Source organism: Argentina silus (genome assembly GCF_951799395.1).
Source record: "Argentina silus genome assembly, chromosome: 7".
Lineage (NCBI taxonomy): Eukaryota > Metazoa > Chordata > Actinopteri > Argentiniformes > Argentinidae > Argentina > Argentina silus.
Genome location: NC_139661.1, coordinates 18,798,144 through 18,822,260, shown reverse-complemented (window position 1 = coordinate 18,822,260; position 24,117 = coordinate 18,798,144). Strand labels below are relative to the sequence as shown.

The window sequence follows — 24,117 nt, the reverse complement described above, 5'->3', positions numbered from 1 at the left end:
AGATATTCCTGACAGTATCCTCTTCCCCAGTCACCCCAGGGCCTCTAGCCACATAGAGGGCTCTGGTCTGGGTGTGGTTCTGTGTCACAGAGCCACTCAATCCTCCTCATCCCCACCCCGTCAATTCATATCCATGGTGGAGGCAGAAATCAGAGGATGGGCTCATTGACACGTGTTTGATACCATTCCTCATTCCATTCCATGCATTACAATGAGCCTGTCCTCCTCCTATTTCTGAACAGATTTTTCAGGATTTAATGAGATTTTATAGATCTGCCCCCTGAGAAGATTAAGATAAAACAGAAACACATGAAAATGAAACACACTATGCTAACAGATTCCATATTCAGGCCAGGGTGTGTAATCCTAAAGTAAAAACCCACCAGCCACAGCCCTCCCAGCACAGAAAAACATGCATGTTTGCGCTCAGCTCTGGGCAACAGAATGTTTCCCGTTACTGCCGCAGGAAGAAAATAAATAGTCTACATGAGGGCAAAGGGAGAAAAAAGTAAACTTTAATTGGTGTGGAAATAATCCCATTACCATATAGTTCCCTATAAAGGGTGATTTGTTCTTTTGATCACCCCAGCGAGTGTTTATGAACTTGCTGTGGGATCGGCCCGGACCCAGGGGCTAGGCCACTCACCAGAATTCCTCCCAACATTTGTTTAGCAGCAGGCCGAGCGCAGAGCAGTGCACAAACGCAGTATTGTTCCCCCCCCTCTCTCTGGCAACACTGCCAGAGGTAAGAGCTGACGAGGCCAGTGCAACAGGGAGAGAGGGGGGGGGGGGGGGGGGGGGGGAGGGAGGGAGAGAGAGAGAGAGAGAGAGAGAGAGCAGTGAGGAGCACAGGGTATATCAAACCCTGAAGAGTTAAACATCAATCCTCTACTACACACAAGGACTTCCTCCTGTGGCTGATCCAAAGGGCAGAAAAGGTAATAGCCAACTTCTAAAGCTCATGTCGTTTCACAGTTGAGATGGCTGTCGCATGGTCAAAAATATGTTTTCCTCTTCCCTCCAGCCACATTGTAACTTACACTAAATCGTACGATCAAAACCTAAAAGTCAAGGCCCTCCCCCTCCATGCCTTTGCATGGGGATATTTGGAAGCGGTTTATCTGCGGAGAGTTCATGACTCCAGTGTTGTAAACCTCCAGGGATCCACGTTATTTGATTTGTTTTTTATTAGAAACAAGGAACCACTTAGCTGGCTGTAACCTCCAGGGCATTTGGCTCCACATCAGAGGGGACAGAGGCTGGTCACATTTTTTTCCCAAAGTGTTCTGAAAGGGGACAGCCATGGCTAATACTGCCTCTGGAGATGAAAAACCCAGGGCAAAAATATGCAAAGTTAATTCAGACAGGATGTCACAATAATGCCAGCTAGAGCTTTCTTCTCTGGCAACAGAAACTCAGATGCAGGAATTTGCAGATTTGGCAACCTGTGTGATAATAAATACAGCCCATATTCTCAGCAATCTCCATCACTCTTGAACGCTCCATCTAGTTATAATTATCCATTCACGCTCTGATCAGCAGTATCTAAATCACATACACCTGTTTAGGGTCTGTGAGTTGCTATAGGCCTACATTAAATCGGTCTCTGTGTCAATAACACTGTTCCGAGATCATTCAGAACGAGGCTTCTTTGTCTTTAGGCCCCTACTGAACCACGGCAGCAATGCTGGCTCTTATGCATGTTGAACCACTGTGCCATGGCTATAAGAACAAGACGGAAAAACGCCAAGGGATCAGCAGAGACAACCTGCTGCCAGGGCTCGTCTCATTTCCATACGACACCCTCGGACACCTTGAATGATGAATACCAAATTCTGAATACGACTGGATAATGAATACTAATGGGGAAGGGACCACAGCTATGTCTCAATCCAATCAAAGCTCTCCCCATGTTTAATCCAGTACTGTATGTATTTCCATTTCAACTAGGCACCCCTGGTTGGCAGCAATGGCAGTCTGCATAGATACATAGAGAGGGAGAGGGACTTCAAATGGAGGACGTACAGTAGGGTTAAGCACAGCCATTGACCTGTGTCCCAGCTGGAAATTGCAAAGGCGTATGGATCAAAGCAGCTCTGTGGATCATCAGAGGAAACCCGGGAATAGCTTAGTAGGGAGCGAGAGTTCTGAGAGAGAGAGAGAGAGATTCCTTTCTCCTCTTTCCCCATCGCGTGTGGAAGACGCATCTTCTTCCTCTCCCTGAGCCATTCACAGCTTTTCCTTGTTTCATTAATATTTCAAAGGCGGGAAAATAGCCCCGGTTGCCACGGCCATTAGAATCCCCAGCGCACATTTACGTGCTAGCTTCGAGTCACATCGTCCAATGAGCACCCACTGTGTTTATCTCAGGTTCCCCCTCGCCCCGGCTGCACTGCGCAGCATTGGGGGAGAATGAGGAGTGATGAAACTGCTTCTGACGGCCATGACGGCTCCCTTCCCTCCCCAAACGGCTGTTTGCACTTGACTAGGTGAGCATGACAGCATGAGACGCGGGGGCTGTGTCCTTAGGGGACTGTCTCTGTGTGTCTGCTCCCAAACTAAGCCAACCACCAGTACAGCAAAGGTACTGACAGAGCTTTCCTTTCATCCTTAACGTGGAAATGGGAGAATAGCTGTCTTCAGTCAATGTGAGGATAAAGGACAGGAATGTATATAACACAAATCTGTAGTTTGCAGCCCTAGCACACAAGGGTAGCCAGTTGAAACAGCGACGCAGCGACTCAGACCCAAAACGTTCCGAGACAACACATTCGTCCATTCACAACCTATGTATGTTTTGTATTTGTAATGTGCGTTATGTATCTTTAGGGTTAGGGTTAGGGTTAGGTACCTTGAACCTGCCAGCATAATCTAAACAATTTAAATAAAAACATCACTGCCATGTTTCAACATGGAGTTGTGTCCCTTAACACAAATGTAGTACTCCAATAACACCCAATGCACCACATACACTAAAAACAATATCCTGCTTCCCCCACCATGTGCCCCCCCCCCCACCACCCCCTCCTTCCAAAACATCCAAAAACAGGTGGGTGGGTGGGTTGGGTGAAGTTGACTTTGCGGTCCCTCTGCTCTTGGCTAATGTTGTGTGTACCTGCCGTGTCACAATAACAGAGGTGCACATAGAGAGAACAGAGTGTCTTTTGTAGGGAGTGCCAAGCAGCCACCATCCCCTGTCGGTCTGCCTCCTGCCCCTATGAGGGCTCCAGCCGCCCCTGCCCCAGCACCTCAGCCAGCCCGGCCCAGCCCAGCCCAGCGCGGACCGGCCTGTCATCACCGCCACAGAGGGCTCTATTCATCTCCGTGAAGACAAAGCCCAAAGTGTACAGCAGCCATCCCAGGCATCCCAGGCATCCAGATATCCACCAGCGATATCATTTTAGGCTTTGTGTAACTGTGCTTTGGTTTGCTCCCTCCCTCCATCTCCATCCCTGAATCACCCCCACCACCATCGCTCCACCTTTCCATCTCTCCATTGCAGTCTATGGTTTTGTCCAATGGTGCGATACCTTTCTCGACCTGTTATTTGATTTTCTGTCATGCCGACACATATTTGCATCATCAGGTGAAGGGGCTGGCATTTGGGTTGTAGAGAACGCAACCACTACCACAGGATGTCTGGTGAAGTTGAACAGATCACATCCTGTGAGTGCGCTTTCGCTTTGCCTTCCCTTCCCTTCCCCCCTCGCTGGCCATGTTTTGGCCCCATCCCGGCCCCTCGGGTTGGCCCTCCCCTGGCCACGTTGGGCCCCCGAGCTCAGTGGCGAATTCTCCAGCTGCAGATAGCATCAGTCTCCCCCTCTCACGGGCATGTGTGCCGGCCACTGATAAAGGAAGTGCAGATAAGAGGAAACACAAGCTGTGATGAGGAACACATTGCTGCCAGAACAGAATGGCAGACCAATGGAAGAGAAGGAGAGAGGGGGGGGGGGGAATGAGAGAGAGAGCGAGGGGAGTATAGGAGAAAGACAGAAGGAAAGGATGAAATTGTGGAATGGTGAATAAAGGAGAGAGCGGGACACTGAGAGAGCAAGGGAAGATAGTGCCTATGTTGCTCCAGGGTAAGAGGTTCAAGCTCTGACATAAACAAAACGGAACAGTAATAAATACAAACGAGGATAAATGCAAAGAGTTTAAAGGACGGGCTATTCCTGGAGGGAATTACCCTTAACTCTACTCAATGTTATTACCACAGCACATTAATACATTATTGTTACTAAAGTGATTACAAAGTTAGTGCACAAGCATGGGGACCTAGTCTTCTTGTCGTCAAGATACAGAAATCTTGTATCAAGAAGTGATCTTCTGCTATGATATCCACTGGGGTTTCCTCTGAGAGACGGCTGAATGTAAGTAAATCGGTGCTGTTGACACAGGCTGAGAGTGGAAGGGACAGGTGCCACAATGACACTGGTGACCTCCAGGGGACGTATGCATCCCATAGCGGTGTCCGCTTACAAGATAGACATCAAGGGGACAAACCAGTCGGTCCGCTTGCCTGGTGTGTGTGCACGCAGAGAGTGGCCCACTCAACAAGCTGTGGGGTTTAATCAAGAGGGTGCAATCCCAACGCTACAGAACCTTTAGATAGAAATGTATAGTGTAGAAAAATCATGGTTCCTTGTCCATGCAGAGAAGGTAACTGTGTAAGCTCCAGACCTTAAATTTCTATCTGTTTTCTGAACGTTGCACCCCAATGAATTGGCACTGGCTCTGCCCTGGGCTAACAAAACAGCTTTCTATTGGCTCAGAGTCAAACACAATGTCCCGTTAATCCAACAGTTGTCTGGTCCCACTGAAAGTCACCTCTGAAAATACGGGCAAGCTACCGCTCTGGACAGGAATCCATAGATAGGCTCTCCACATACCAAACCTCCCGGATATCCTTTAGCTAAGGAGGCCCCCTAAGCTAGTGCCATGTGTTAGCTAGGGGGAAGTGTCCAAGACGCGACGCTTAGAAAGCTTTTGAGGTGACATCAGTGTCCCTTTGAGTAACCACACAAGTACGATAAGAGTACGTTATTCAAAGGCCCCCATAGAAAACCAATCCATTTTCCTCAGAGGTCTGTGGAGCTGTGCATTCCCTGGGCTAAGTGCAGTTGCTCCTTCTGTAAGCCCCTGGATCTCTGCAATTGTGAATGGCTTTTGTGCCGAGCCGGAGGAGGACAAGTGAGTTCAGGTTGCTGCACTCCTCCTGTTATTGGCTTGCATTGTCTCTAATTATTCCGGCAAACATTGACACAGCATGTGTGGTCTCACATCTGAATCCAGCCCAGAGAAGGAGGGAGAGGGGGGAATACACAATGTGCAGCGAGGCATATTCTGACATCACCCTCCCCGCCATGTATGTTTTTTTCAAATCGGTGAGAAGGGAAAGAGAATGTGCGTCTTGCCAATGTAAGCTGTTAAATACATATACAAAGTAACCGAGACAAAAGTGGAGTAGAAAAAAAGAGGGATTTCTTCTTTTTTTTTTCCTCCTTTTTTTTTTTTTTACAGTCCTCAGATGCAAAGTTTAATCGACAAACAACACATCTCCACAACCATGAAGCTCAAGCCCACGTTCTCCTTTGAATTCTAAAGCTTTTCCGTTGCCATGGGTGATCATAACTCCACTCTTTGCAAAACAGTAATTATGACCAATGAATGCACCAGTAGCTTACCAAATCCTCCGTCCTAAGCTGGGTAGATGCATTGCTGCAGGAGACTGACCCCAATATGCTACATGTGGTTTGCCCACATTAAACAGCCCATGGCTAGGGACCAGACACAAACTGCAGAAGAAGAACTTCCCAGAAATCCCCAGAAATTATTTGAAACCCGAAATATAAGTGGAATCAAATCAAACAGTGACATGAAACATACTGTAAGTAAATGTTGTTTCATCACAATGCTGAAAACAACAAAGAATACACTCGGTCCTTTCCATCGCCCAACTATAGTCTTCTGCCCTCACCTCCCCTAGCCTTAGGGGGTACAGGGAGGGGGGTTGCGATGGTGTCACTGTCAATGATGCTGTGCGGACTCGTCCTGTCAGTTTGTTTACCAAACCACAGTGTACTGGGTCCGTAAGGCACTAGTGACAAGACCCAGGTTGACAAGGCCAGCGACGGTGACCTTGTCATACGGTTGGCTGCTGCAAGTATCCAATGAGACACTATGGTCTGCCCTGCTGCAAAGATTGACTGTTGTGTGATTGTTTGTTCTATACCTCCTACAAGTCTAGTGTAAGAGTCTATCAGGCTCTAGCATCAGAGCTTGAGGAGTAGTGTCGATGGGCTTCAGGTGTTTTCACAAAAATCTGAAGACTTTGACACCAGAACCTAGGCCTCTGAACCTGCCCAAATCACAGTTCTCTAGTCACATTGAGGTTGGATCCTTTCCTTAAAAGCGGCAATAACCATTGTGATTCAGAACATGACACATTCTCTCCAAGGAGAGAAAGAGAGAGAAAAGAGAGAGAAAAGAGTGAGAGAGGGAGATCCTAAAACGCCTCTGTGAGGCCAGTGTCCAAATTTCAGGGTCACTTTCTCTGGGAACGTTTATTTCAGAATGCCTGCGGAATGCGTGTCACCTCAGGAGCGACAATTTGACTTTTGTCACATGCCTGTGGGACACGGATGAGGCAGAATTGGCAGTTTTTTAAGAGGCTGTTTTCTCAGTTTTTCTCATGCCTCTCTTTGCCATCTCTTTTTTTCCCTTTTCTGCTGTAGCGTCTGTGAAAATACACTGGTCAGATATAGGGTTCCTTGACATGTCGAGAGAGAAGTTATCATTAGAGAACCAAGCCGTTTGGACAGTCTGCCCACGCATCCAAGCACACAGAATAGACGTCCTTGAAAATAAGAGCTTTGAAAGTGCCTAGGTCCTTCCTTGCACTTAACAACGCTCAATGCTCCTACAAGGCGAGCATTGATTTACAGCCTTAACAACAGAGAGTAATTGTCTCGATCATATTCACATATCCACAGGTCTTCAAGAAAAACAAAGACCAGAGAGAGAGTATTTTGAGTCCTGAAGTAAATGAATTAAAGATTCCCTATAAGTTCTTCCCTGACAGGAATGATAAGCATCGATGAAGTCACTGGTGAATACATGGAGGCAAGGGGATAGAGAGGGACATCATTCCACTGCTGTAATTGTCACGACCTTTCCATATATGCTCAGCTTCAGACAGGGATGTGGAGACAGGGGTGAGTGGGCTCAATCTGCATGAAGGAAAATGTCAGAGCCATTATCAAATCACTTGGTTCTGTAACATCGAACAGTCTTGTTTTGCCAGCCCGTCTTCTTCTCTCCTTTGCTCTCTCACATCCTTTTATCTCTCTCTCCCTCTCTCTTCAATCGAAGTCTGGCAAATCCAACAATGAACTATAGCCAAATCAATACAACAAATCTCTTAAAGATGTTGTAGATATAATAATATATATGTAATATAATATATGCCATTTAGCTGAGGCTTTTATCCAAAGCGATTTACATTGCAGTGAGTGCATACATTTTTCAGTATCTATGGTCCCAGCGGGAATGTGTGTTTTGTTGTTGTTTGTTTTTTTATCCTTTCAATATGTAGTAGAATAGAATGTAATATTACCAAAATCTCAAGCTCTACCAACTGTGGGAAAGGGCCGGGGGGGGTACTCTTTAGTACCAACAACAACCCTAACCCAGCAGGACAGAAAATTTAAAAGAAGGCCTGACCTCTGTGTGAACTCGACATAAATAAAAGCACACATGTTTACTGCTCATTTGACATCAAAGGGACGTGCTGTTATGGTGTTACTTTGATGCCACACCTCACACGAGGAAAGATTTTATTTGTGCACACAGACATGCACTTGTGCAAACCTAACAATGTGTGAGCATGCCATTTTTTTTAACCACCACTCCAATTAAAATGTGACTATTAGAAACCGATTATTCACAGATCGACCTTTTCGCCTTCACCTGTTTTTAGCCAGTAGGAGACCGGCTCGCACCATGACAACGACCTGATTGGTTGAATGAAGTAAGCAGCCTAGCCAATGGTTTTTGGGTACATACAACGCATCCCTGATTGGATGGATGGGTTTGTCACATCTGTACAGCCCAAAATAATTTGCGTGTGTGCGAAGACAAATACGCCTAGTTGAGCGCAAGGAGAGCGCTTTAGTCGGGTGCTCAAAGGATACGTTTTGCGCACATGCAGAGTCGGCAATTTGCATGTCCAAATGTGTAAGCTTACTATTTTAATTTGTTTACCTGCTCGCACAACTAGATGTCTGTGTGCACAAATGTAATCTTTCTTTGTGTGAGGTGTGGTGTCAAAGCAACGCCATATACTATCAGGAAATAATTGAGATAAAAGGACAGACTTCAGAGGCATGCAAATAACATCAGTGAACCGCGTATGTTACTGCAGTACACTCTAAACAAGGGAGATACTGCAGTATTTGCCATCAACCGTCATGGGAGCTGTCAATGAATTATCAGCCCGATGATCTTGCCGGCATTTTGAAAGTGTCAGTCACACTTAAAAGGCATGCGCATGCCCGCATGCTCTGTCTATAATCTCTCTTGCTCGCGCACACACGCGCGCACACACACACACACACGCTCGCGCACACACACACACACACAGACACAGCACAGGTCCTGTATAAACTTTACAAAGAACTGAGTCAACTCTGTTCCACCTGTTGTGTACTTTAGGAACGCCCAGTGGATTAACCTATCTGTTGAAATCTGATAAAACTCCCATCCAAGTTTCTCTGTCTAACCACAGCCTTTCAAATGACCTTTCAGTCAAAAACATAAACAAAACTACTTGGATCGGTTCCTGACATTGAACATCTACCCCCACCCTCCTACAATATCTCAAACTTGTTTTGGGGCCTTAAACGAAATCTCTTCGAAAGTATTTTTTCCCTCCACTTGAGCAGGGAACACCTCCACCTTTATTTGTACGGGAGCGGATTTAGCCCAAGGGCTGCAATTACATCATCGCTCCGCGGCGTATCAGGGCCGGCATTACTCAGAGAGCCCTTTGAAGAGCTTGTTCCTGCCCCCCCCCCCTCTCTCTCTCTCTCTCTCTCTCTCTCTCTCTCTCTCTCTTTGCCTCGGCGGTGCAGCCTTTGATGTTAGCGCGCAGATCTGCGCAGCGCGTCGCGGCCTCCCAGGCCTCCCCACCTCGCCTGATCCTATCTGCTCAGGCAGCACATTCATGTGGTTTACACCCGCAGCCAGACTCCAGCAGCTAGCCACCTCGCTACAGGCCCTTCCCTGTTCAGGGTCCAAGACCGAAGGGGTAGTAGACATGGCCACAGCAGTGCTGTGGGTGGGGGTCGAGGAGGGCTTTATACTGTAGAAGCCAATGGGCGGTAGGTAAATCAAGGGGTTTGTGTTAAATGCACCTAAAGCAGTACTACGAGATGCCAGAAAACAGTACTACGGGATGTCAGCGAACACGTATAACCAGCGTCTCTGTACTGGGAATGGTCACTTGGGACCTATTGGACTGTCAAGAGGGTTTTGGTTTGAAGCCATGTTTAAGCCTCTCTCGGGTGTGAAGTCTAACCTAAGTCGATAGATGTGTGTAGAATACACGTGTAGCATACAGAAGCACTACTGCTGCACAACCGCTACAGCAGCAACAGGGAACACAGTCGGTCCTTGATGGCAGATGATTCAATACGCTGCAACAAGCACTAATCATTCTTCTTGAAGAAAAGTTCACTGGATATTGTCTTACGATTAATAAAACAGATGGTATGGAATCAAGACCAGGCCTTGTGTCCCCAATGTTGAACAACTGGGATACCGAGGATGAACGTGAACACCCAGAGGAGTGGGCCCATTTCTCACTCCACAGATCTGGGACACATCCCGAACATCCTGGTCCATGGGGGAGGAGGAGAAGGAGGAGGTGGAGAAGGAGGAGGCCCAGAGTGATACATCTTCCTCCCCTACTCAGGGGACTGAACGACGGCACTGCACTTCAACAGAAAAAATGAAGCGCAGATAACCCAACCCGGTCTCCTCTGAACAACCAACCCCAATCCATCATACCTCTGCCCCCATTGTGTTAGTGGCTGGGTCCCCCCCATCTCATTACTGGAACCAGCCCACCACCACCACCACCAGCCTCCAGAAAACACGGGCTTGTCTGGGGGCACTGGAGGGTAGCAAGGGGGTGGAGGGGAGTTGGGTTAGGGTCTCCCATCCAATCCTAGACAGTGGGGTTGGGGGGTGTGCAGGAATGAGGATGGGGGTGGAAGGGCTCCCACCAAGTCCCAGACAAGCTATTTTTCCTCATCCGGCACCAGCATAAATGACCTTACCATGGTTCTGTGGGAATCCATTACAGGAAACAATGAAGGAGGAGAGAAATGGAAGTGTTGTGACAGAGGGCCTGTCAGGTGAGGGTGGCGAAGGCCTAACAACAATGATATGATCTATTAGGTTGGGGATTGATGGAGGCACAAAACCCATAATGGCTTCCCGGAAAAATAACAGGATAATGCATAGGGCTTACACAGAAATAACACAGACATAATACAACTAGGTTTTCCATAAACCAAACCCTGCCTGAGCCGATATGAAAGAGCAGAGTATAGAGATGGAAACTATAATAATTTATTTGACTTACAACGAATTATAGCGCATTTAGATCAAAGGCAGTCACTGACAAATTCTCAGACTTATGAAGCTGATGAAATTATGTAATGATGTACACAAAAGAGGGAACTTTGAACCTTGTGTTCTTGAACCTGGTGAGTAGGACAAACTTCTGATAAGGCTTCTCCTCTCATGAAAGCGTGAGCAAACGAGGGTAACGGGCGCACAATGTGTGTACTGTGTGTGTGTGTGTGTGTGTGTGTACGTGTGTGGACAAGTGAGAGTGTGTGTGTGTGTGTGTGTGTGTGTGTGTGTGGACGAGTGAGAGTGGGTGTGTGTGTGTGTACCGTGTGTGTGTGTGTGTGTGTGTGTGTGTTTCCTCATTATGCAGACAAGAGTGCAGAGCGCAGAAAAAAAGGACTGCCCAGCTCGACGCGGCCAGGCCAGCTACCTTCCCTAGTCTACGGTAACAAAAAAGAATAACAAAAGGAGGGCTGGCGTTTTGGCCTTCCACCGTTAGTCAGCACATTCCTGGCCAACAACAAAGCATGCCTTTGCCTGGATGAGCCATGGTGAGCATTGTCATTTCATACCCCCAGCCTTTGTTTTCCTGCCCCTCTGTGTCAGTGGATAAAAATGTGGTCTGAAGGGAATGGACTATTGGGCTTTCAGCACTTTTCCATCAAAGGCCGAATGATGGGGCTTTTCAGTTCAGTTATGCTACCCAGTCAGCTCGCGGTTTGGTTTGTACATTTCGAAGATCATTATTAAACAGAGACACTGTAAAAAGGCAACAACAACATGCGTATATTTGCATATATATATATAGTGTGGTGTAAACCCATCAACGGTGTCACTGTTGTGCTTACGAATAGACTATATTGTGCGTCCATGGGTGACTAAAATCAAGGTGAAGCATCGGATAGCTGAGCATCCTCCATTTATATGGCTCTTTACATTAGGGGCGTATTCTAAATCACAGCCCCAGGTCACCGCACCGACATTTCCTCACCGTCAACGTGTGAAGGAGAAGGACAACCGGTGCTTCATACAAATTGGCTTGGACAAATAATCGATAGAGGTTCAAGGAGAGAGCTCACATGGGGATACCAGGCCCCTGGGAGAGACCTTAGAGGTGGGGAGGGGGAGCAGCGCCGGACGGGGCTGACTGCTAATCTCTCTTGGAGAGGAACATCAAAGCCCATCTCACTCACTCACTCAGCCCAGTGGAAAGTAGCATAGCTGCTGGGGACACCAGTACCAACACGCACTCGTTCCAGGTGGAGCAGAGAGAGAGGGAGAAAGGGGGGAAGGGGGAGAGAGAGAGAGAGAGAGAGAGAGAGAGAGGAGAGGGGTGGGGGGGGGGGGGGCGTAAATACAGAGGCAGAGAGAGGAAGAGGGAAAGAGAAAGGGAAAGAGAGGGAGAGGGATAGAGAGAGGAGCCAGAGGCAGAGAGGCGAAAGAGAGGGGGATATTTCCACCTGGCTGCTGGGGTGTTAAGAGTGTGTCGGCACATTTAAAGGGAGAAAGGTATTAGGACGCTCAACAGGAAATTAGCAGTTTGGTTGATTTAGAACGTCATACACCTACGCATCCATCAAAAGGCAGTGGTGCTTAGTGACAGGTTGTGATGCAATGTGTAGATTAGTGATAATAGCCTACTGGTATGCATTCATTGTGAGAAAAAGAATTCCTTCCCCCTGTGTGTGCAAAAAAAACAACCTTAAATCATGCACATGCACTTTAGGACGCGTGACAAAATCTGTGTGCGTCAAAGAAGCAGACAGAAGGGGAAAAGAAGAAAGCGAGAGGGAGAGAAAAACAGTTTAGTCTGTTCTATTCCGAAAAGAGGAGAAACGCAGCCTCAAATTACTTTGGCTAGGACTTGAAAGTCGTGCGGGGTGGCGGTTAAGAGACGATAGCACTTAAAATACAGCTGCGACCGCGAAACCAATAAATGGAAAAAGTAGGCGAGCGGGCACTTTTAACCTTTTAAACCCACGCTTGTGTACTGCTACTGTTGCTTGGCGCTGGGAGTGGCCCGGTTCCTGGTACCTCCCGTCTGGGACTGGCCCATTATGGACTCTTGGGGTTTCCAGGCTGTGGTGAGAGAGAGCGCTGAATCCCTCAACCACACCAAGCTCTCATTATAGTCTAAATGCAGTGCGACATAACTCCTGCCCCTCTCTGAGGTAGCCCGGCTACAGAATCTTTGGGGGGATCATCATTGTGTTATTACACAACTTATTACAACTGTTCTCTCCTTACCCAGTAAGACAAAGCCACTCATTTCCAAGGTTCCGACTCAACATGGAAATAACAAATGTGTGTGTGTGTGTGTGTGTGTGTGTGTGTGTGTGTGGGTGTGTGTGTGGGTGTGTGTGTGTGTGGGTGCACTTCAAAGGTGATGAACAGGGGTTGTGCTGTGCCAGCGACCGGACCACGGGGCTTGGCAGAGCATTGGCTTCCTTTCCTGTCACTTTTATTTGGAGGAGGTTCAAGTCCTTCCAGAGAGGAAGTAGATAAAAGCCACATATTCTCTCTGGTTCTGGTTGACGACTATGAGTTCCATCTGGTCCCGCCGGTGCCACTGCCACGTCCCTGCCTCGGCCCCTCTCACATGCTGACAGCACAGCCCCGCTGGAAATCAGAGGCAGATGTTTGCTCGTGCGATGCTGCCCGGGCCTCGCTCTCGCTCTCTGCAGGAAAGGCGTCTCGGATTCGGGGAGACAATGGAAGAATGACGAGCATCTGTGCAGCCGTTCACCTCTGCATCCAGCGTGAAGCGCTATAATCAGCGGAGACCAATTTTGGCACGACACCGCCATGTTGCTGCTGCTGGTGGTAAAACGATAAACCATCGGCAGCAGCACTGTGTTTTACTTAGTAAAATGGCAATTACACAAAAATAACAAGTTCTTTGTTTGTTTCTTTGGGGGTTGTTATAATAAGCACCAAAAGGGGCCGTTTGTTACCAGGTGGTTTGATAACAACTGTGTTGAATTCTTTAAAGTCGTAAGTACCCACTGTTACCACATCAGTTCCTAATAAATCCCCCCCCCAAAAAAACCCACAGGAAACAGGAACCATAACACATAAAGTGCTACCCCGTCACCCCAACAGGGGTGAGAAAGTGCTACCCCATCACCCCAACGGGGGTGAGAAACGCGCGCTTCTACTAGACCTGGTGATGTCATCCAACTCATCCTAACCGTCAGTTGGCATCATGAACTCAGCTAGCAGTGGTTCCACCTGGGAGGCTCCGATGGGGGTGGTGCAGCTGTCACGCCCTCACGGCACCGCTTCACGGTCTTTGCCAATGTCAACACCGTCGCCGTGCCGATGACACACTGCCTCTGTTTACATTAGGCCCTGAATTATACACCACCCCCCCCCGTATCACCCACACAAAGATGGGGCCAGGTGAGCGCTCATCAGCCACCGTCAGGCGGTGTCAACAGACAGGGGCTGCGCAGATGTGAACAGGTTACGGACAGTGAATGAGCATCACATAATTAGGAGGATATCAACAGGCTGGAGAGCGGTAGAAACCAGGAATAGTACGAGGTCATATAACGGTGGGAAATTGTATTAATCATCTAGGCTAATCATCCTAGTAGCAGGTGTTATTATTAACACCACAGTTTGTGGCCTCAAAGTAGTCAGTTTGAGGCACTTACAAACTCGATATCAAAAGCATTCTACTACACCCCCCCCCCCAAAAAACCAACAAAATAATGCATTCTCACAGCACCTCAAATTACTGCACTGTAGTTCCAAGTTGAGCCGATGATTAGGCCTATCTTCATTGAGCAATCTGAATGCATTCTAAAGGCAGTCCCAGTGGAGAACCTGCAGGCCTGGAGAACCCCTACGCAGTTTCACTCCCTGACGGGGTGATTTAAAGAGACATTGATTACCTCTCTATTATGTAGTCAAATTGTAGGCAATCAGAGAGCTGGCGTGGGAGTGCTGGGGTTTGGCATCTCGGCCAGATCGAGGTCATCTCACTTCCCCCCTTTGCGCAGAGCAAGTAGCAAATTGACTTAATTTATTATTTTTGGCCCCGGCATCACATGCCTTTTTTTTCGCACTCTCGGGCAGAGCTGAGGGGGTGATCGCTTCGGGGAGAAGTTGGGGTGGAGGGGTGGGAGCAGTGGTTGTGATGGTGGTTACCTCTTTACACAGGAACCCTGCCAAGGCCCCAGTTCATCCAAACCCCCTACCTGCTGAGGTCGCCACTACTGTACATATGAGGCAGAGCAAACCCCCAGGGTCCTATTCAAACGGCAGGATCTGAGGCCTGCTCAGCCCTAAAAACCTCTGGAAACCACCGACGGGCCAAATCAAGCTTCGTTCATTCACTGAATGACAGAGGGCCTGAATAACGCCCAAACCCAGACAGAAAAGCAGAGATTTGTGGTGGTCCAAGAGGGGGCTGTGGAAAATGCATAGTGGGACCGGTGAGTGGTACTTGAGCTGATGATACTTGATTTGATGATTGTGACTGCGAAGGTATTTGTGATAAATCAACTTAAAAACGTAATATTTTCAATTTCAATTTTCAAGTTCCCTTGCGGGACTGGCCATTGTAGGGTTTGTATAGCCAGGCTCACAGAAGAGCACAGCTGGGGCCTGTCTCCTCCAACATTGGGCTCTGATAAACCCTGCATCCTGTCTAGGGACTATCCTAACAAAGTGTTACTCTTTCCATAGCACCTGATTAGGATGAAATAGTACTTCAAAAAGACTGGCAACAACACTGCTACGCTTGTTTTAATAAGAACAAAACCATTGCCATAATATCTCTCTTTCTCAACATTCATAAACATGCACAATAAAAGAAGGAATGAGACACCTTTGGTGCTGTATTTACCAAACCGTCCCCTCTTTTTATAGTGCGACAAAAAAAAACATGAGCTGCCTCAATGTGGTCAGAAACGTCTGGTATGCTAGCAGAGAAAGCAAACCTAAATAGATGTGGTTTTCAATGTAAAGCTGAGGTCCGACATTTCAGTGTGGTTTGCAAGGAAAAGCCAAATGGCCGGAGCTATATGTATATACACAAGATTCATTTCAGGGCTAAATATTCCCTCTAGTTTGATCCTAACTGTCCCCTGCAACTAGCTACTCTCCATACAATATGACCAATGGCTATCATTTTTGATGAAAACACACTATGTGCAGTGAGTGTTTTCCACACATACGCCCGCCCGCGCGCGCGCGCACACACACACACACACACACACACACACACACACACACACACACACACACACCCACACCCACACACACAGACACTCGTGCACACACGCACACACCAGTGAAATAGGTTTTACAGCCATATATCCAAGAAACGTATCATCTTTCATGACTCCTGTAATTTCAAAGTTTTCACTGGAAAGCATTAATAATGCAGTTGTCACTGAATGTATAGGTTCCAGTGTCAATCCTCACAAGAACCTGATAAGAGATTAAGACAAATTTGCAATTGACTCACTCACTGGCACTTCATTAAACAAGGCCCTCCTTAGTTTGTATAAGTATAACCATATTTCTCTATACAGTCCATGCTATTTTATTCACTGTAAGACAATATTCAGTCTACTACTCTCATCATAGCCTATGCATTTGAAAGTAAAATGGAAAAATGCAAATAACTGAATTGTGGTTATTACTATCCATTTGAAGTTCCTTGCTGAATGGTGGTGTGGAGGCATCCACCGCTAGGCCTTGACTAAGAAACGCTCATAGGTTTGGACTCTCAACCACCAAATATTTAGAAAATCACAGAAACTAAACTCAAGACTGTCTTGCAACGTAATCATTATGTTTTCTTCAACAATAAACATGAACTATACACAACAATTAGCCTGCAAAAACAGCATTCCTAGCCTCCCCCCACCTCCTCCAGTGAGGAGCTGCGCGCATAACTAGGGGCACACTTCAGCGGGCTTTTTGGGTAGGCTACTCAGATAACAGGCCGACCTTCACGATTCTCCACTGTGTCGTACAGAGCTCTAGACTTCAAGCAGTGTTCGCCTGTAAACAATTCAACTTTTGTCTTGAGGACAATGCTTCAGAGAAACGTTGCTCTACCAGGCACTGCCCTCAGATTCAGTATGGCAACGACACTTAAAGACAAAATGTTCCGTTTATACGAGGCTACCGGTTGAAGAGGGCCGTATGATAACATCAGTAAGTTGCAGGGTTGAATAGCAAAGCCTTGGGTACATTTACCCTATGGTGCTTACGATAAATTACTACGCGCACATGGTGAAATACAAATCTACGTTACTTCGTTAGTTGTAACGGACTAGTTATAGACTAAAACCGCCATATCTAAAGGAAAAGTTGACTTACAATCGGTTATATTATAATTTTGGTCCATGTCGTAGTAGCCTATCGCCTCTACTTCTTACAGGAGAACGGGGATACGTTGTGTCATTTGGAATTGTTACAAGTATCCGCAATGACCAAACTTCAAAGAAAGTGTGTATTGTAGCATTGCCTGTTGGATACAGAGTAACGTTACAGACGTGCGAGGCGGACATGTGCAGAGATTATGCAAATGCATGGAACTCAATATACACTAGAAAAAAACAGCTCAATTATGAAAACAAACAATCTCCCATCAACTGGGTGAAAGGTTGGGGGGGGAAATAATAGAACTATATCTCGATTTACCCAAGACTAGTTTTTATGGAGCTGTAACTAATTCACAGATTTTGAAGTCTGATGATCATACATGTTGAACCATTTGTATTTAAATACAACGTGTTCACATTAATGGGGTGATGCAGGCTTACTCTCGGGGAAAGTTGTTAGTGTCGGACTGTATCTAAGCGTTAACAACGACATAATAACCTGCAATAGGCATGTGAATGTGTTCCACAAGATAGAAGCCATCTTGTGACCACATATGCTAGCAAGCTAGTACCATCCTCTCTCTCACACACACACACACACACACACGCACACACACACACACACACACACACACACACACGCTCACACACACACACACACACACACACACACACACACACACACTGTGCAACTCTGTCCCCCCACCACCACCTCCCCACCCACCCCCTTCGAAAAAGTTTTAGTGTAGAGCGATAAAGTAGATTGAAGGGACAAACCCTACTGGAGAGCAATCACCGCTATGGAACACATTAGACTTGTCATTCCAATAAATGTACTTTTACATACTTGAACGATCTCCCCCTCCGCACTGATCGTGGCTCCTGCTTTAGAGAATCGTCCTTGCAAGCCTGTCGTGTATGTAGTATAATCTCCATTTGGACTTGACTCAAATAGCACTACTTCCACAAAGGCAGTATCCTTGGCAAAAACGGTTCCCAGAGAAGTGGTGACTACGAAGATCACCAAGACCACCGAATCGGCTACACAATCTGACCCTCTCCTTGGTAAAATCATCATCTTGCCGGTTGGATCTGCGCCGATCGGACCATAATTTCCAAGGGTTATTAGGTGATGGTGCTGAAATCGAATCTGAGCTAGAGCGAGAGCGTCAAAAGAGCGCCGTGTTTTCGGAATTGTGCAACGAAAGCTGTGCCTTTGGCCGAAGCGTGTTTATTTCACCATTGCAGCCTTGTCAATTACATTGCTTGCTTGCTAACGCTCCCTCTCTTTCTCCCTCCCTCTCTCTCTTTCTCACTCCCCCTCTCTCCCCCCCTCTCTCTCCCCCTCTCCAGCTCTACAAAGCGGATCTCCTTTGATCTCCAAACACGTGATTTCTTTAGTTTTTTTTCCTCCCAAAAGGGTTATCCCCACCCACCAATCTTTCTGACCCTTTACTTTCCACTCCCCACTCTGGAGTGCCAGCACTCAGTTAAGGAGGCGCGGCGCGTTCACCGTTAAAACTTGAGGTTTAGGATTAGGACAATAAATATACGCTAAAACTAAATCCTATAATTATCTCTAACGTGATACATGGTTTGAGCTAGTATATTCTAATACAGTTTGTTCGAGCTGCGGAAGAGACAATTAAGGTTAGAGTAGTATGAAACATGTGTTTGATTGTGCCTATAGCGTAGCCTTGGAGTTAGGAACTACCTTAAAATAAACATTACCCTCTTCAAAACACTTCATTATTTAACTGGGCTAATTTTCAATCTCTTTTCAGATATGTTTACCTCTCGATTACAATTGTATCAAGCTGTCATGAACCATCAATGTTAACTTGTAACTTCCACTCAAATTGAGGGATTAAAAAGTTACATTATAGATTAAGGCCGTTTTTGTCAGGGCATATATCAATGGAGTATAAATGATCATTTCTTTTGACACATCGCGTTTAAAATATTATTGTAGCCTATCTCATTTTTCAGGAACATCTAATTTAACCAACAATTAATCAACTAATCTTGATCATGCAAATATACCTCAGTAATTATTGAATGATTAACATGAAGTGCATTACAAGCAACAAGTCAAATATAGTTTTTCTGATCTCTACAGGCGTTTAACCTCATTTTTTAGACAGACCTGACAAGTTAATTATACATAAGTAGTTTCAGTAATTCTGAAGAACAGCTGTCCCTTGGTGCAACATAATCTGCAACAAAAAGTGCCATCAGGAGGTTTGGTTGAAAACGTTGCATTTTTTCCTATCAGTAAAGTTAAACGTTTTTTTCACTCACACACAAATAGACAGAAAAGTAACATGAAATGAATTGAAAGTGTAGGCATTGTGCAGGGGAGTATAAGATGTAAGTTGTCTTGAAAGTGTCACCCAAGTTGAACAATGGATGTGTGAGACAAACATGAAAATCGCAAGAAACAAATGCATCTAACTTGCAACTGTATAGTACAAAGACGTATACAGTGCCGTAGTCGATAATCAATGTGGAGGTTGTACACACTGTACACATTTAATTAGAAGGTTTTGTTAAATGCAGTTTTTGTCAGAGGACATGATATTTATGTGAAGAATATAATGGCTATTGCAGGACCAATGTCTACTCTTCTCTTGAGTCCTTTATCTTCACTGTATGAGAGTCGTTTGTTTGCTGGGACGCTGCAGCAGTGCCTGGACCTAGGAGACACTGGTTCGTCACAATGCCTCTTGTCTTGAAGGAGCATGCTTGTTTATAGAAGACAAACAGACATTATTTCATGCGCAGTACCATTCCAGCAGCGAGTGTTCAATGCTGTTTACAAATGTACATACAGGACTAAGCAGAGGAGGACATGTTTAATGAGGGCTTACAATAAAAACTACAGTTACCACCATGTAGGCTAAGAGGACACATACTGTATGTAAAAACATGACTTAATATCAGAACTCCTATATATTTTCAATTAGATTTGATCGTAAGGTTTTCAGTAATTTCCTATTTCGAGTACCAACTCCTAAACATCCTATTTTTTTGTATCATTCATGCACATTATGGGGTTCCTGTGCGAGTTACCACTGGAGCAAATTTAAAATTGCCACCTTAATCAGGTAAAGTGAGGACATGAATGTGTATGAGTCAAATATAAGGAATGAGGGATAATGAGTTAAAGATAATGAGTTAAAGATAAATGTGAAGCCCCCCAGGAGCAAAGTCTCATCTTGCTGTCAGCTGTGTGGCAGGGTGATTATGAAAACCAACTGTTAGGCCTTTTTAGTTCAAGAATGCAGCAGGCTTAGGAAAAAGCTTGATGGTCGACATATGTTCTGTTTCAAAAGCAGGCAAAACAAGGAGTTAGCTGAATTTTAAGAAGTTTTGTGTGTGCCTTAAGCATGACAATCATTTACAGATTTAATTTCATTGGGTGACGTCACTCCATTTTAGGATCCCCTGATCAGCTCCACATGTGCTGTTTGTCAGGCAACACACATGTGCTCATGCACACATGCGGAGACACACACGCATACATGTACACACACATACAGTGCACACACGACTGCACAAACGCAGACACGCATGCACGCACACACACACACACACACACACACACACACACACACACACACACACACACGCACACAGACACACACACACACATACAGACAGACACACACATACAACACACACACACACACACACAGACACACACACACACACATACAGACAGACACACACATACAACACACACACACACACACACACACGTACGGTTAAAGTGCTATTGGTCAAAATCACTCAATTATTCAAGACATTCAAACATACATTAATTCATGTCTGCTTCCAACAGGTCTTGCAGAGCTACTTTTGCAGACCTACTGTGCACTTACATAAGAATGGTGACTGGTTGAGTTTCCTCACATCACTTTTAAAAACAAGAGGAGAGGAGGAGAAGGAGAAGGAGAAGGAGGAGGAGGAGGAGGAGGAGGAGGAGGAGGAGGAGAAGGAGAAGGCGGAGGAGGAGGAGGAGGAGAAGGAGAAGGAGAAGGCGAAGGAGAAGGAGAAGGAGAAGGAGAAGGCTACAGTACTGTGTCATTGCCTACAAACCGTCTCTTAGTGATAGTGTGTTATGCGTTACTGGCCGATTAAATGCTAATTCAGATGGCTAGATAGATGGCAAGGAGCCACTGCAGCTAAACACTATAGTAGATCAATAGAATGATCAATACATTCCTAATCAACAGTCATCAATCAGTTGATATCGGGTACCAGAACTCATGTCACATCGTAGATATGTCTTATGAGTGGACAGGTTTTTGCCATGTAATGTAACACGTAGGTGTTGAAATCACACAAAGCTACTTTGTAACATGATCATATCCAACCAGGTACAATATCATCAGAACACAGCATTATCAATGAACTGATAGATGGGGGAATATATTTAGTCAACAAGGTTATTATGCACAATGTTCACATTACTCATAGGGGTGAATTGTTTGTGAGCCAATGCATTTTATTTTATATCAAGTCTGCCCTCTGCTGGTACATTTAAGACATGTGCACAATGAGCAATGGACCCCTTCCCTTCCTCTCTCCTTCACCCCCCACAGCTGTGGGATTTCTCAAACACCCTGTCCTCTCTCAGAGTCCAGGCAAGGACATAAACTCATCTACCATGAGAGGAATCAGCTGGCTATTCTTTTAAGAATGTGTTTACTGCAAGAATTACTCTGAGGAATGCATAGTAGTTAAATGCATGAAGAACTGGGGTCTCATTTGTAAAAAAAAAACTAAAAAAAACTACTATTCACAGATGTGACCATAAATTGTACATGTCCACACCTCAAATCCGCGCCAAAGTTCTGATTTATAAATGTTGAACTTGATGTGAAAATGTACAATTTACTTTTATTTTGCATGAAATGTTAATGTGAATCACACAATGTTATTCATGTGTACAGGCATTATGAACATTGTGTTTTCTGTCTTCACATTTTAAGTCATAAGTGTAAGCTGAACTTCAGCTAAGCATATTCTATAGAAGTGGCCCCCTGTTGAGTAGCTTTCTTGAGCATGTATGTCTTACCAGTACAAATAGGTAGTATCACACTAAAATACAGCCCCCCCCCCCCCCCATAACCACACACACACACACACACACACACACACACACACACACACACACACACACACACAAACACACACACTGCTTGTTTTACAATTAAACTGCCCTCTGATCTTCCTTCCTTAAATGTCACTTAAACTCTCTCCATTTCAGCTGAACGCGTCCACCATTAGAGGATCTTTGCCAGTGAATCCTCAGAGGATCTATGATGACATCATCTCTAACATGCAACATGCTCTGGGTTCCCTCTGGCCTGTAGGAGTCAATAGTCAGCACACTCTGTCATGGGGAAAGCATCTCCAATTGGGGGTATGAGGGCCCCTTAATTGCTTTATGTAATAATACACTGCAGTGTTGCACTCTTTTGGGAGCCATGAATGCAAACACTGCCTTCCTCATCATCTCCTTTCTTCATTAAAACATAACGTCAGCACGATGGCAACAAAGGGACAATTCAGAGAGGAGAGCTCTAATTTATGCGCACAGTGCGCAATGATGTGCGTATCACACACATCCGAATGGCTCCTTTTGGTATTAATAGTAACCCAACCTGCAGCAGTGTGGCCATTTTCTCAGGAGTCAGGAGAGGGAGAGGGAGCGAGAGAGAGAGAGAGAGAGAGAGAGAGAGAGAGAGAGAGAGAGAGAGAGAGAGAAAGAGTGAGAAAGAGAGTGGAAGAAGGAGGTGGAAAGATACTAACACATTTCAGATCCCCTTCTTAGTTTTTTCAGGAATATTTTGGGACCAACTCCAAATAAGAATCTAATCTTCATATTCACTGTTCATAATAATTACCCTCATCTTAATACTGTTTTTAAGTATTATCTTTTTCAAACCACTCATAACTGAGCATTTGAGGTTTTGAAGTATCAAGCATTTGGAGACCGCCCTACACTAAGTCGGACCGCCCCACGGATCTACCCCGGGGGCGAAAGTTTACTTTGAAGTGCAGATTAGGGGGAGTTATTTCAATAGGCCCTAATTCACTCTGGGAGTAAAGTTGCAGCCGTCTGGGGGGAGGGAAGTCTTCAGAGAGAGAGGCCCTGTTGCACTGAGGCAGGGCACCTGCACGTTTGAGGCTTGCAAGGACAGGTATGTTCTCAGAGGCGGAAAGGAGTAAAATAAGCAATTTCAATCAACAAGAACTGTGAACTCATACTCAAGTATGAGATGAGATTAAATATGTTGATTATATATACACAGACAATCACAATCACACACTTACATGTGTGCACGTGCACGTGCACGTGCACTCACACACACACACACACACACACACACACACACACACACACACACACAACACAACACAACACAACAAACAAACAAACAACTAAGAAAATACAACAGTGTTGTTCTACCAAATGAGGCATCCTAGATTGGTGCCAGTGCTTCCAGTTAAAATAGAACACTTCGTCCAACAACAGGCCGACATATTTGCGACCAATCGGGCCGTGAGTAACGTGCTGGGGTGGGATATTTAGGTCAGATTGGATCAATTGAGGTAGCAAACCAATTCCTGACCACCACTTCGGTTCTTTTCAAAGTTCAAAGAGACTAGGTGTGGATATTTATGACAGGTAGTGACACGTAGGGAAAGTGGATGAGGAAATAAGCCTGAGAACAAGGGGGAAAGGTGAAGATCCCCCAGGAGTACTGAGCATGAGAAAGCATGCCCCTATCCCTCTTTGTCATCCTCTCCTTTCCTCCATCCGTCTTTCTCTCTCCCCCTCCTTCTCTCTCTTTCTCTCTCTCTCTCTCTCTCTCTCTGTCTCTTGCTTCCTCTCTCTCTCTCTCCCTCTCTCTCCCCCGTTCCCCCCCCCCCCCGTCTCTCTCTCTCTCTCCCTCTTTCTCCCTCTCTCTCCCTCTTTCTCCCCCCCCCCCCGTCTCTCTCACTCTCTCCTCCTCTGTGAGAAAACCCCACCATGTTCCCAGCAGGCCTCCCATATTGTAGCGCCTCACTTCACTCAGTGTTTGGCCGCAGGGAAAGACCACCAATCATAAGAGGGAAA

At 45.9% G+C, this 24,117-nt stretch overlaps 1 protein-coding gene across 1 annotated transcript in view; it reads right to left on the bottom strand.

Annotated features, from left to right (window-relative positions):
* znrf3 (zinc and ring finger 3) overlaps positions 1-18,150 on the bottom strand; it is a 61,989-nt gene extending 43,839 nt beyond the window's left edge. The window contains exon 1 of the mRNA XM_083673388.1: positions 17,833-18,150. Coding sequence (XP_083529514.1) covers positions 17,833-18,063 — 231 coding nt within the window. The 5' untranslated portion in view covers positions 18,064-18,150. The remainder of the gene's footprint in view (positions 1-17,832) is intronic.
* Positions 18,151-24,117: the final 5,967 nt, after the last annotated feature.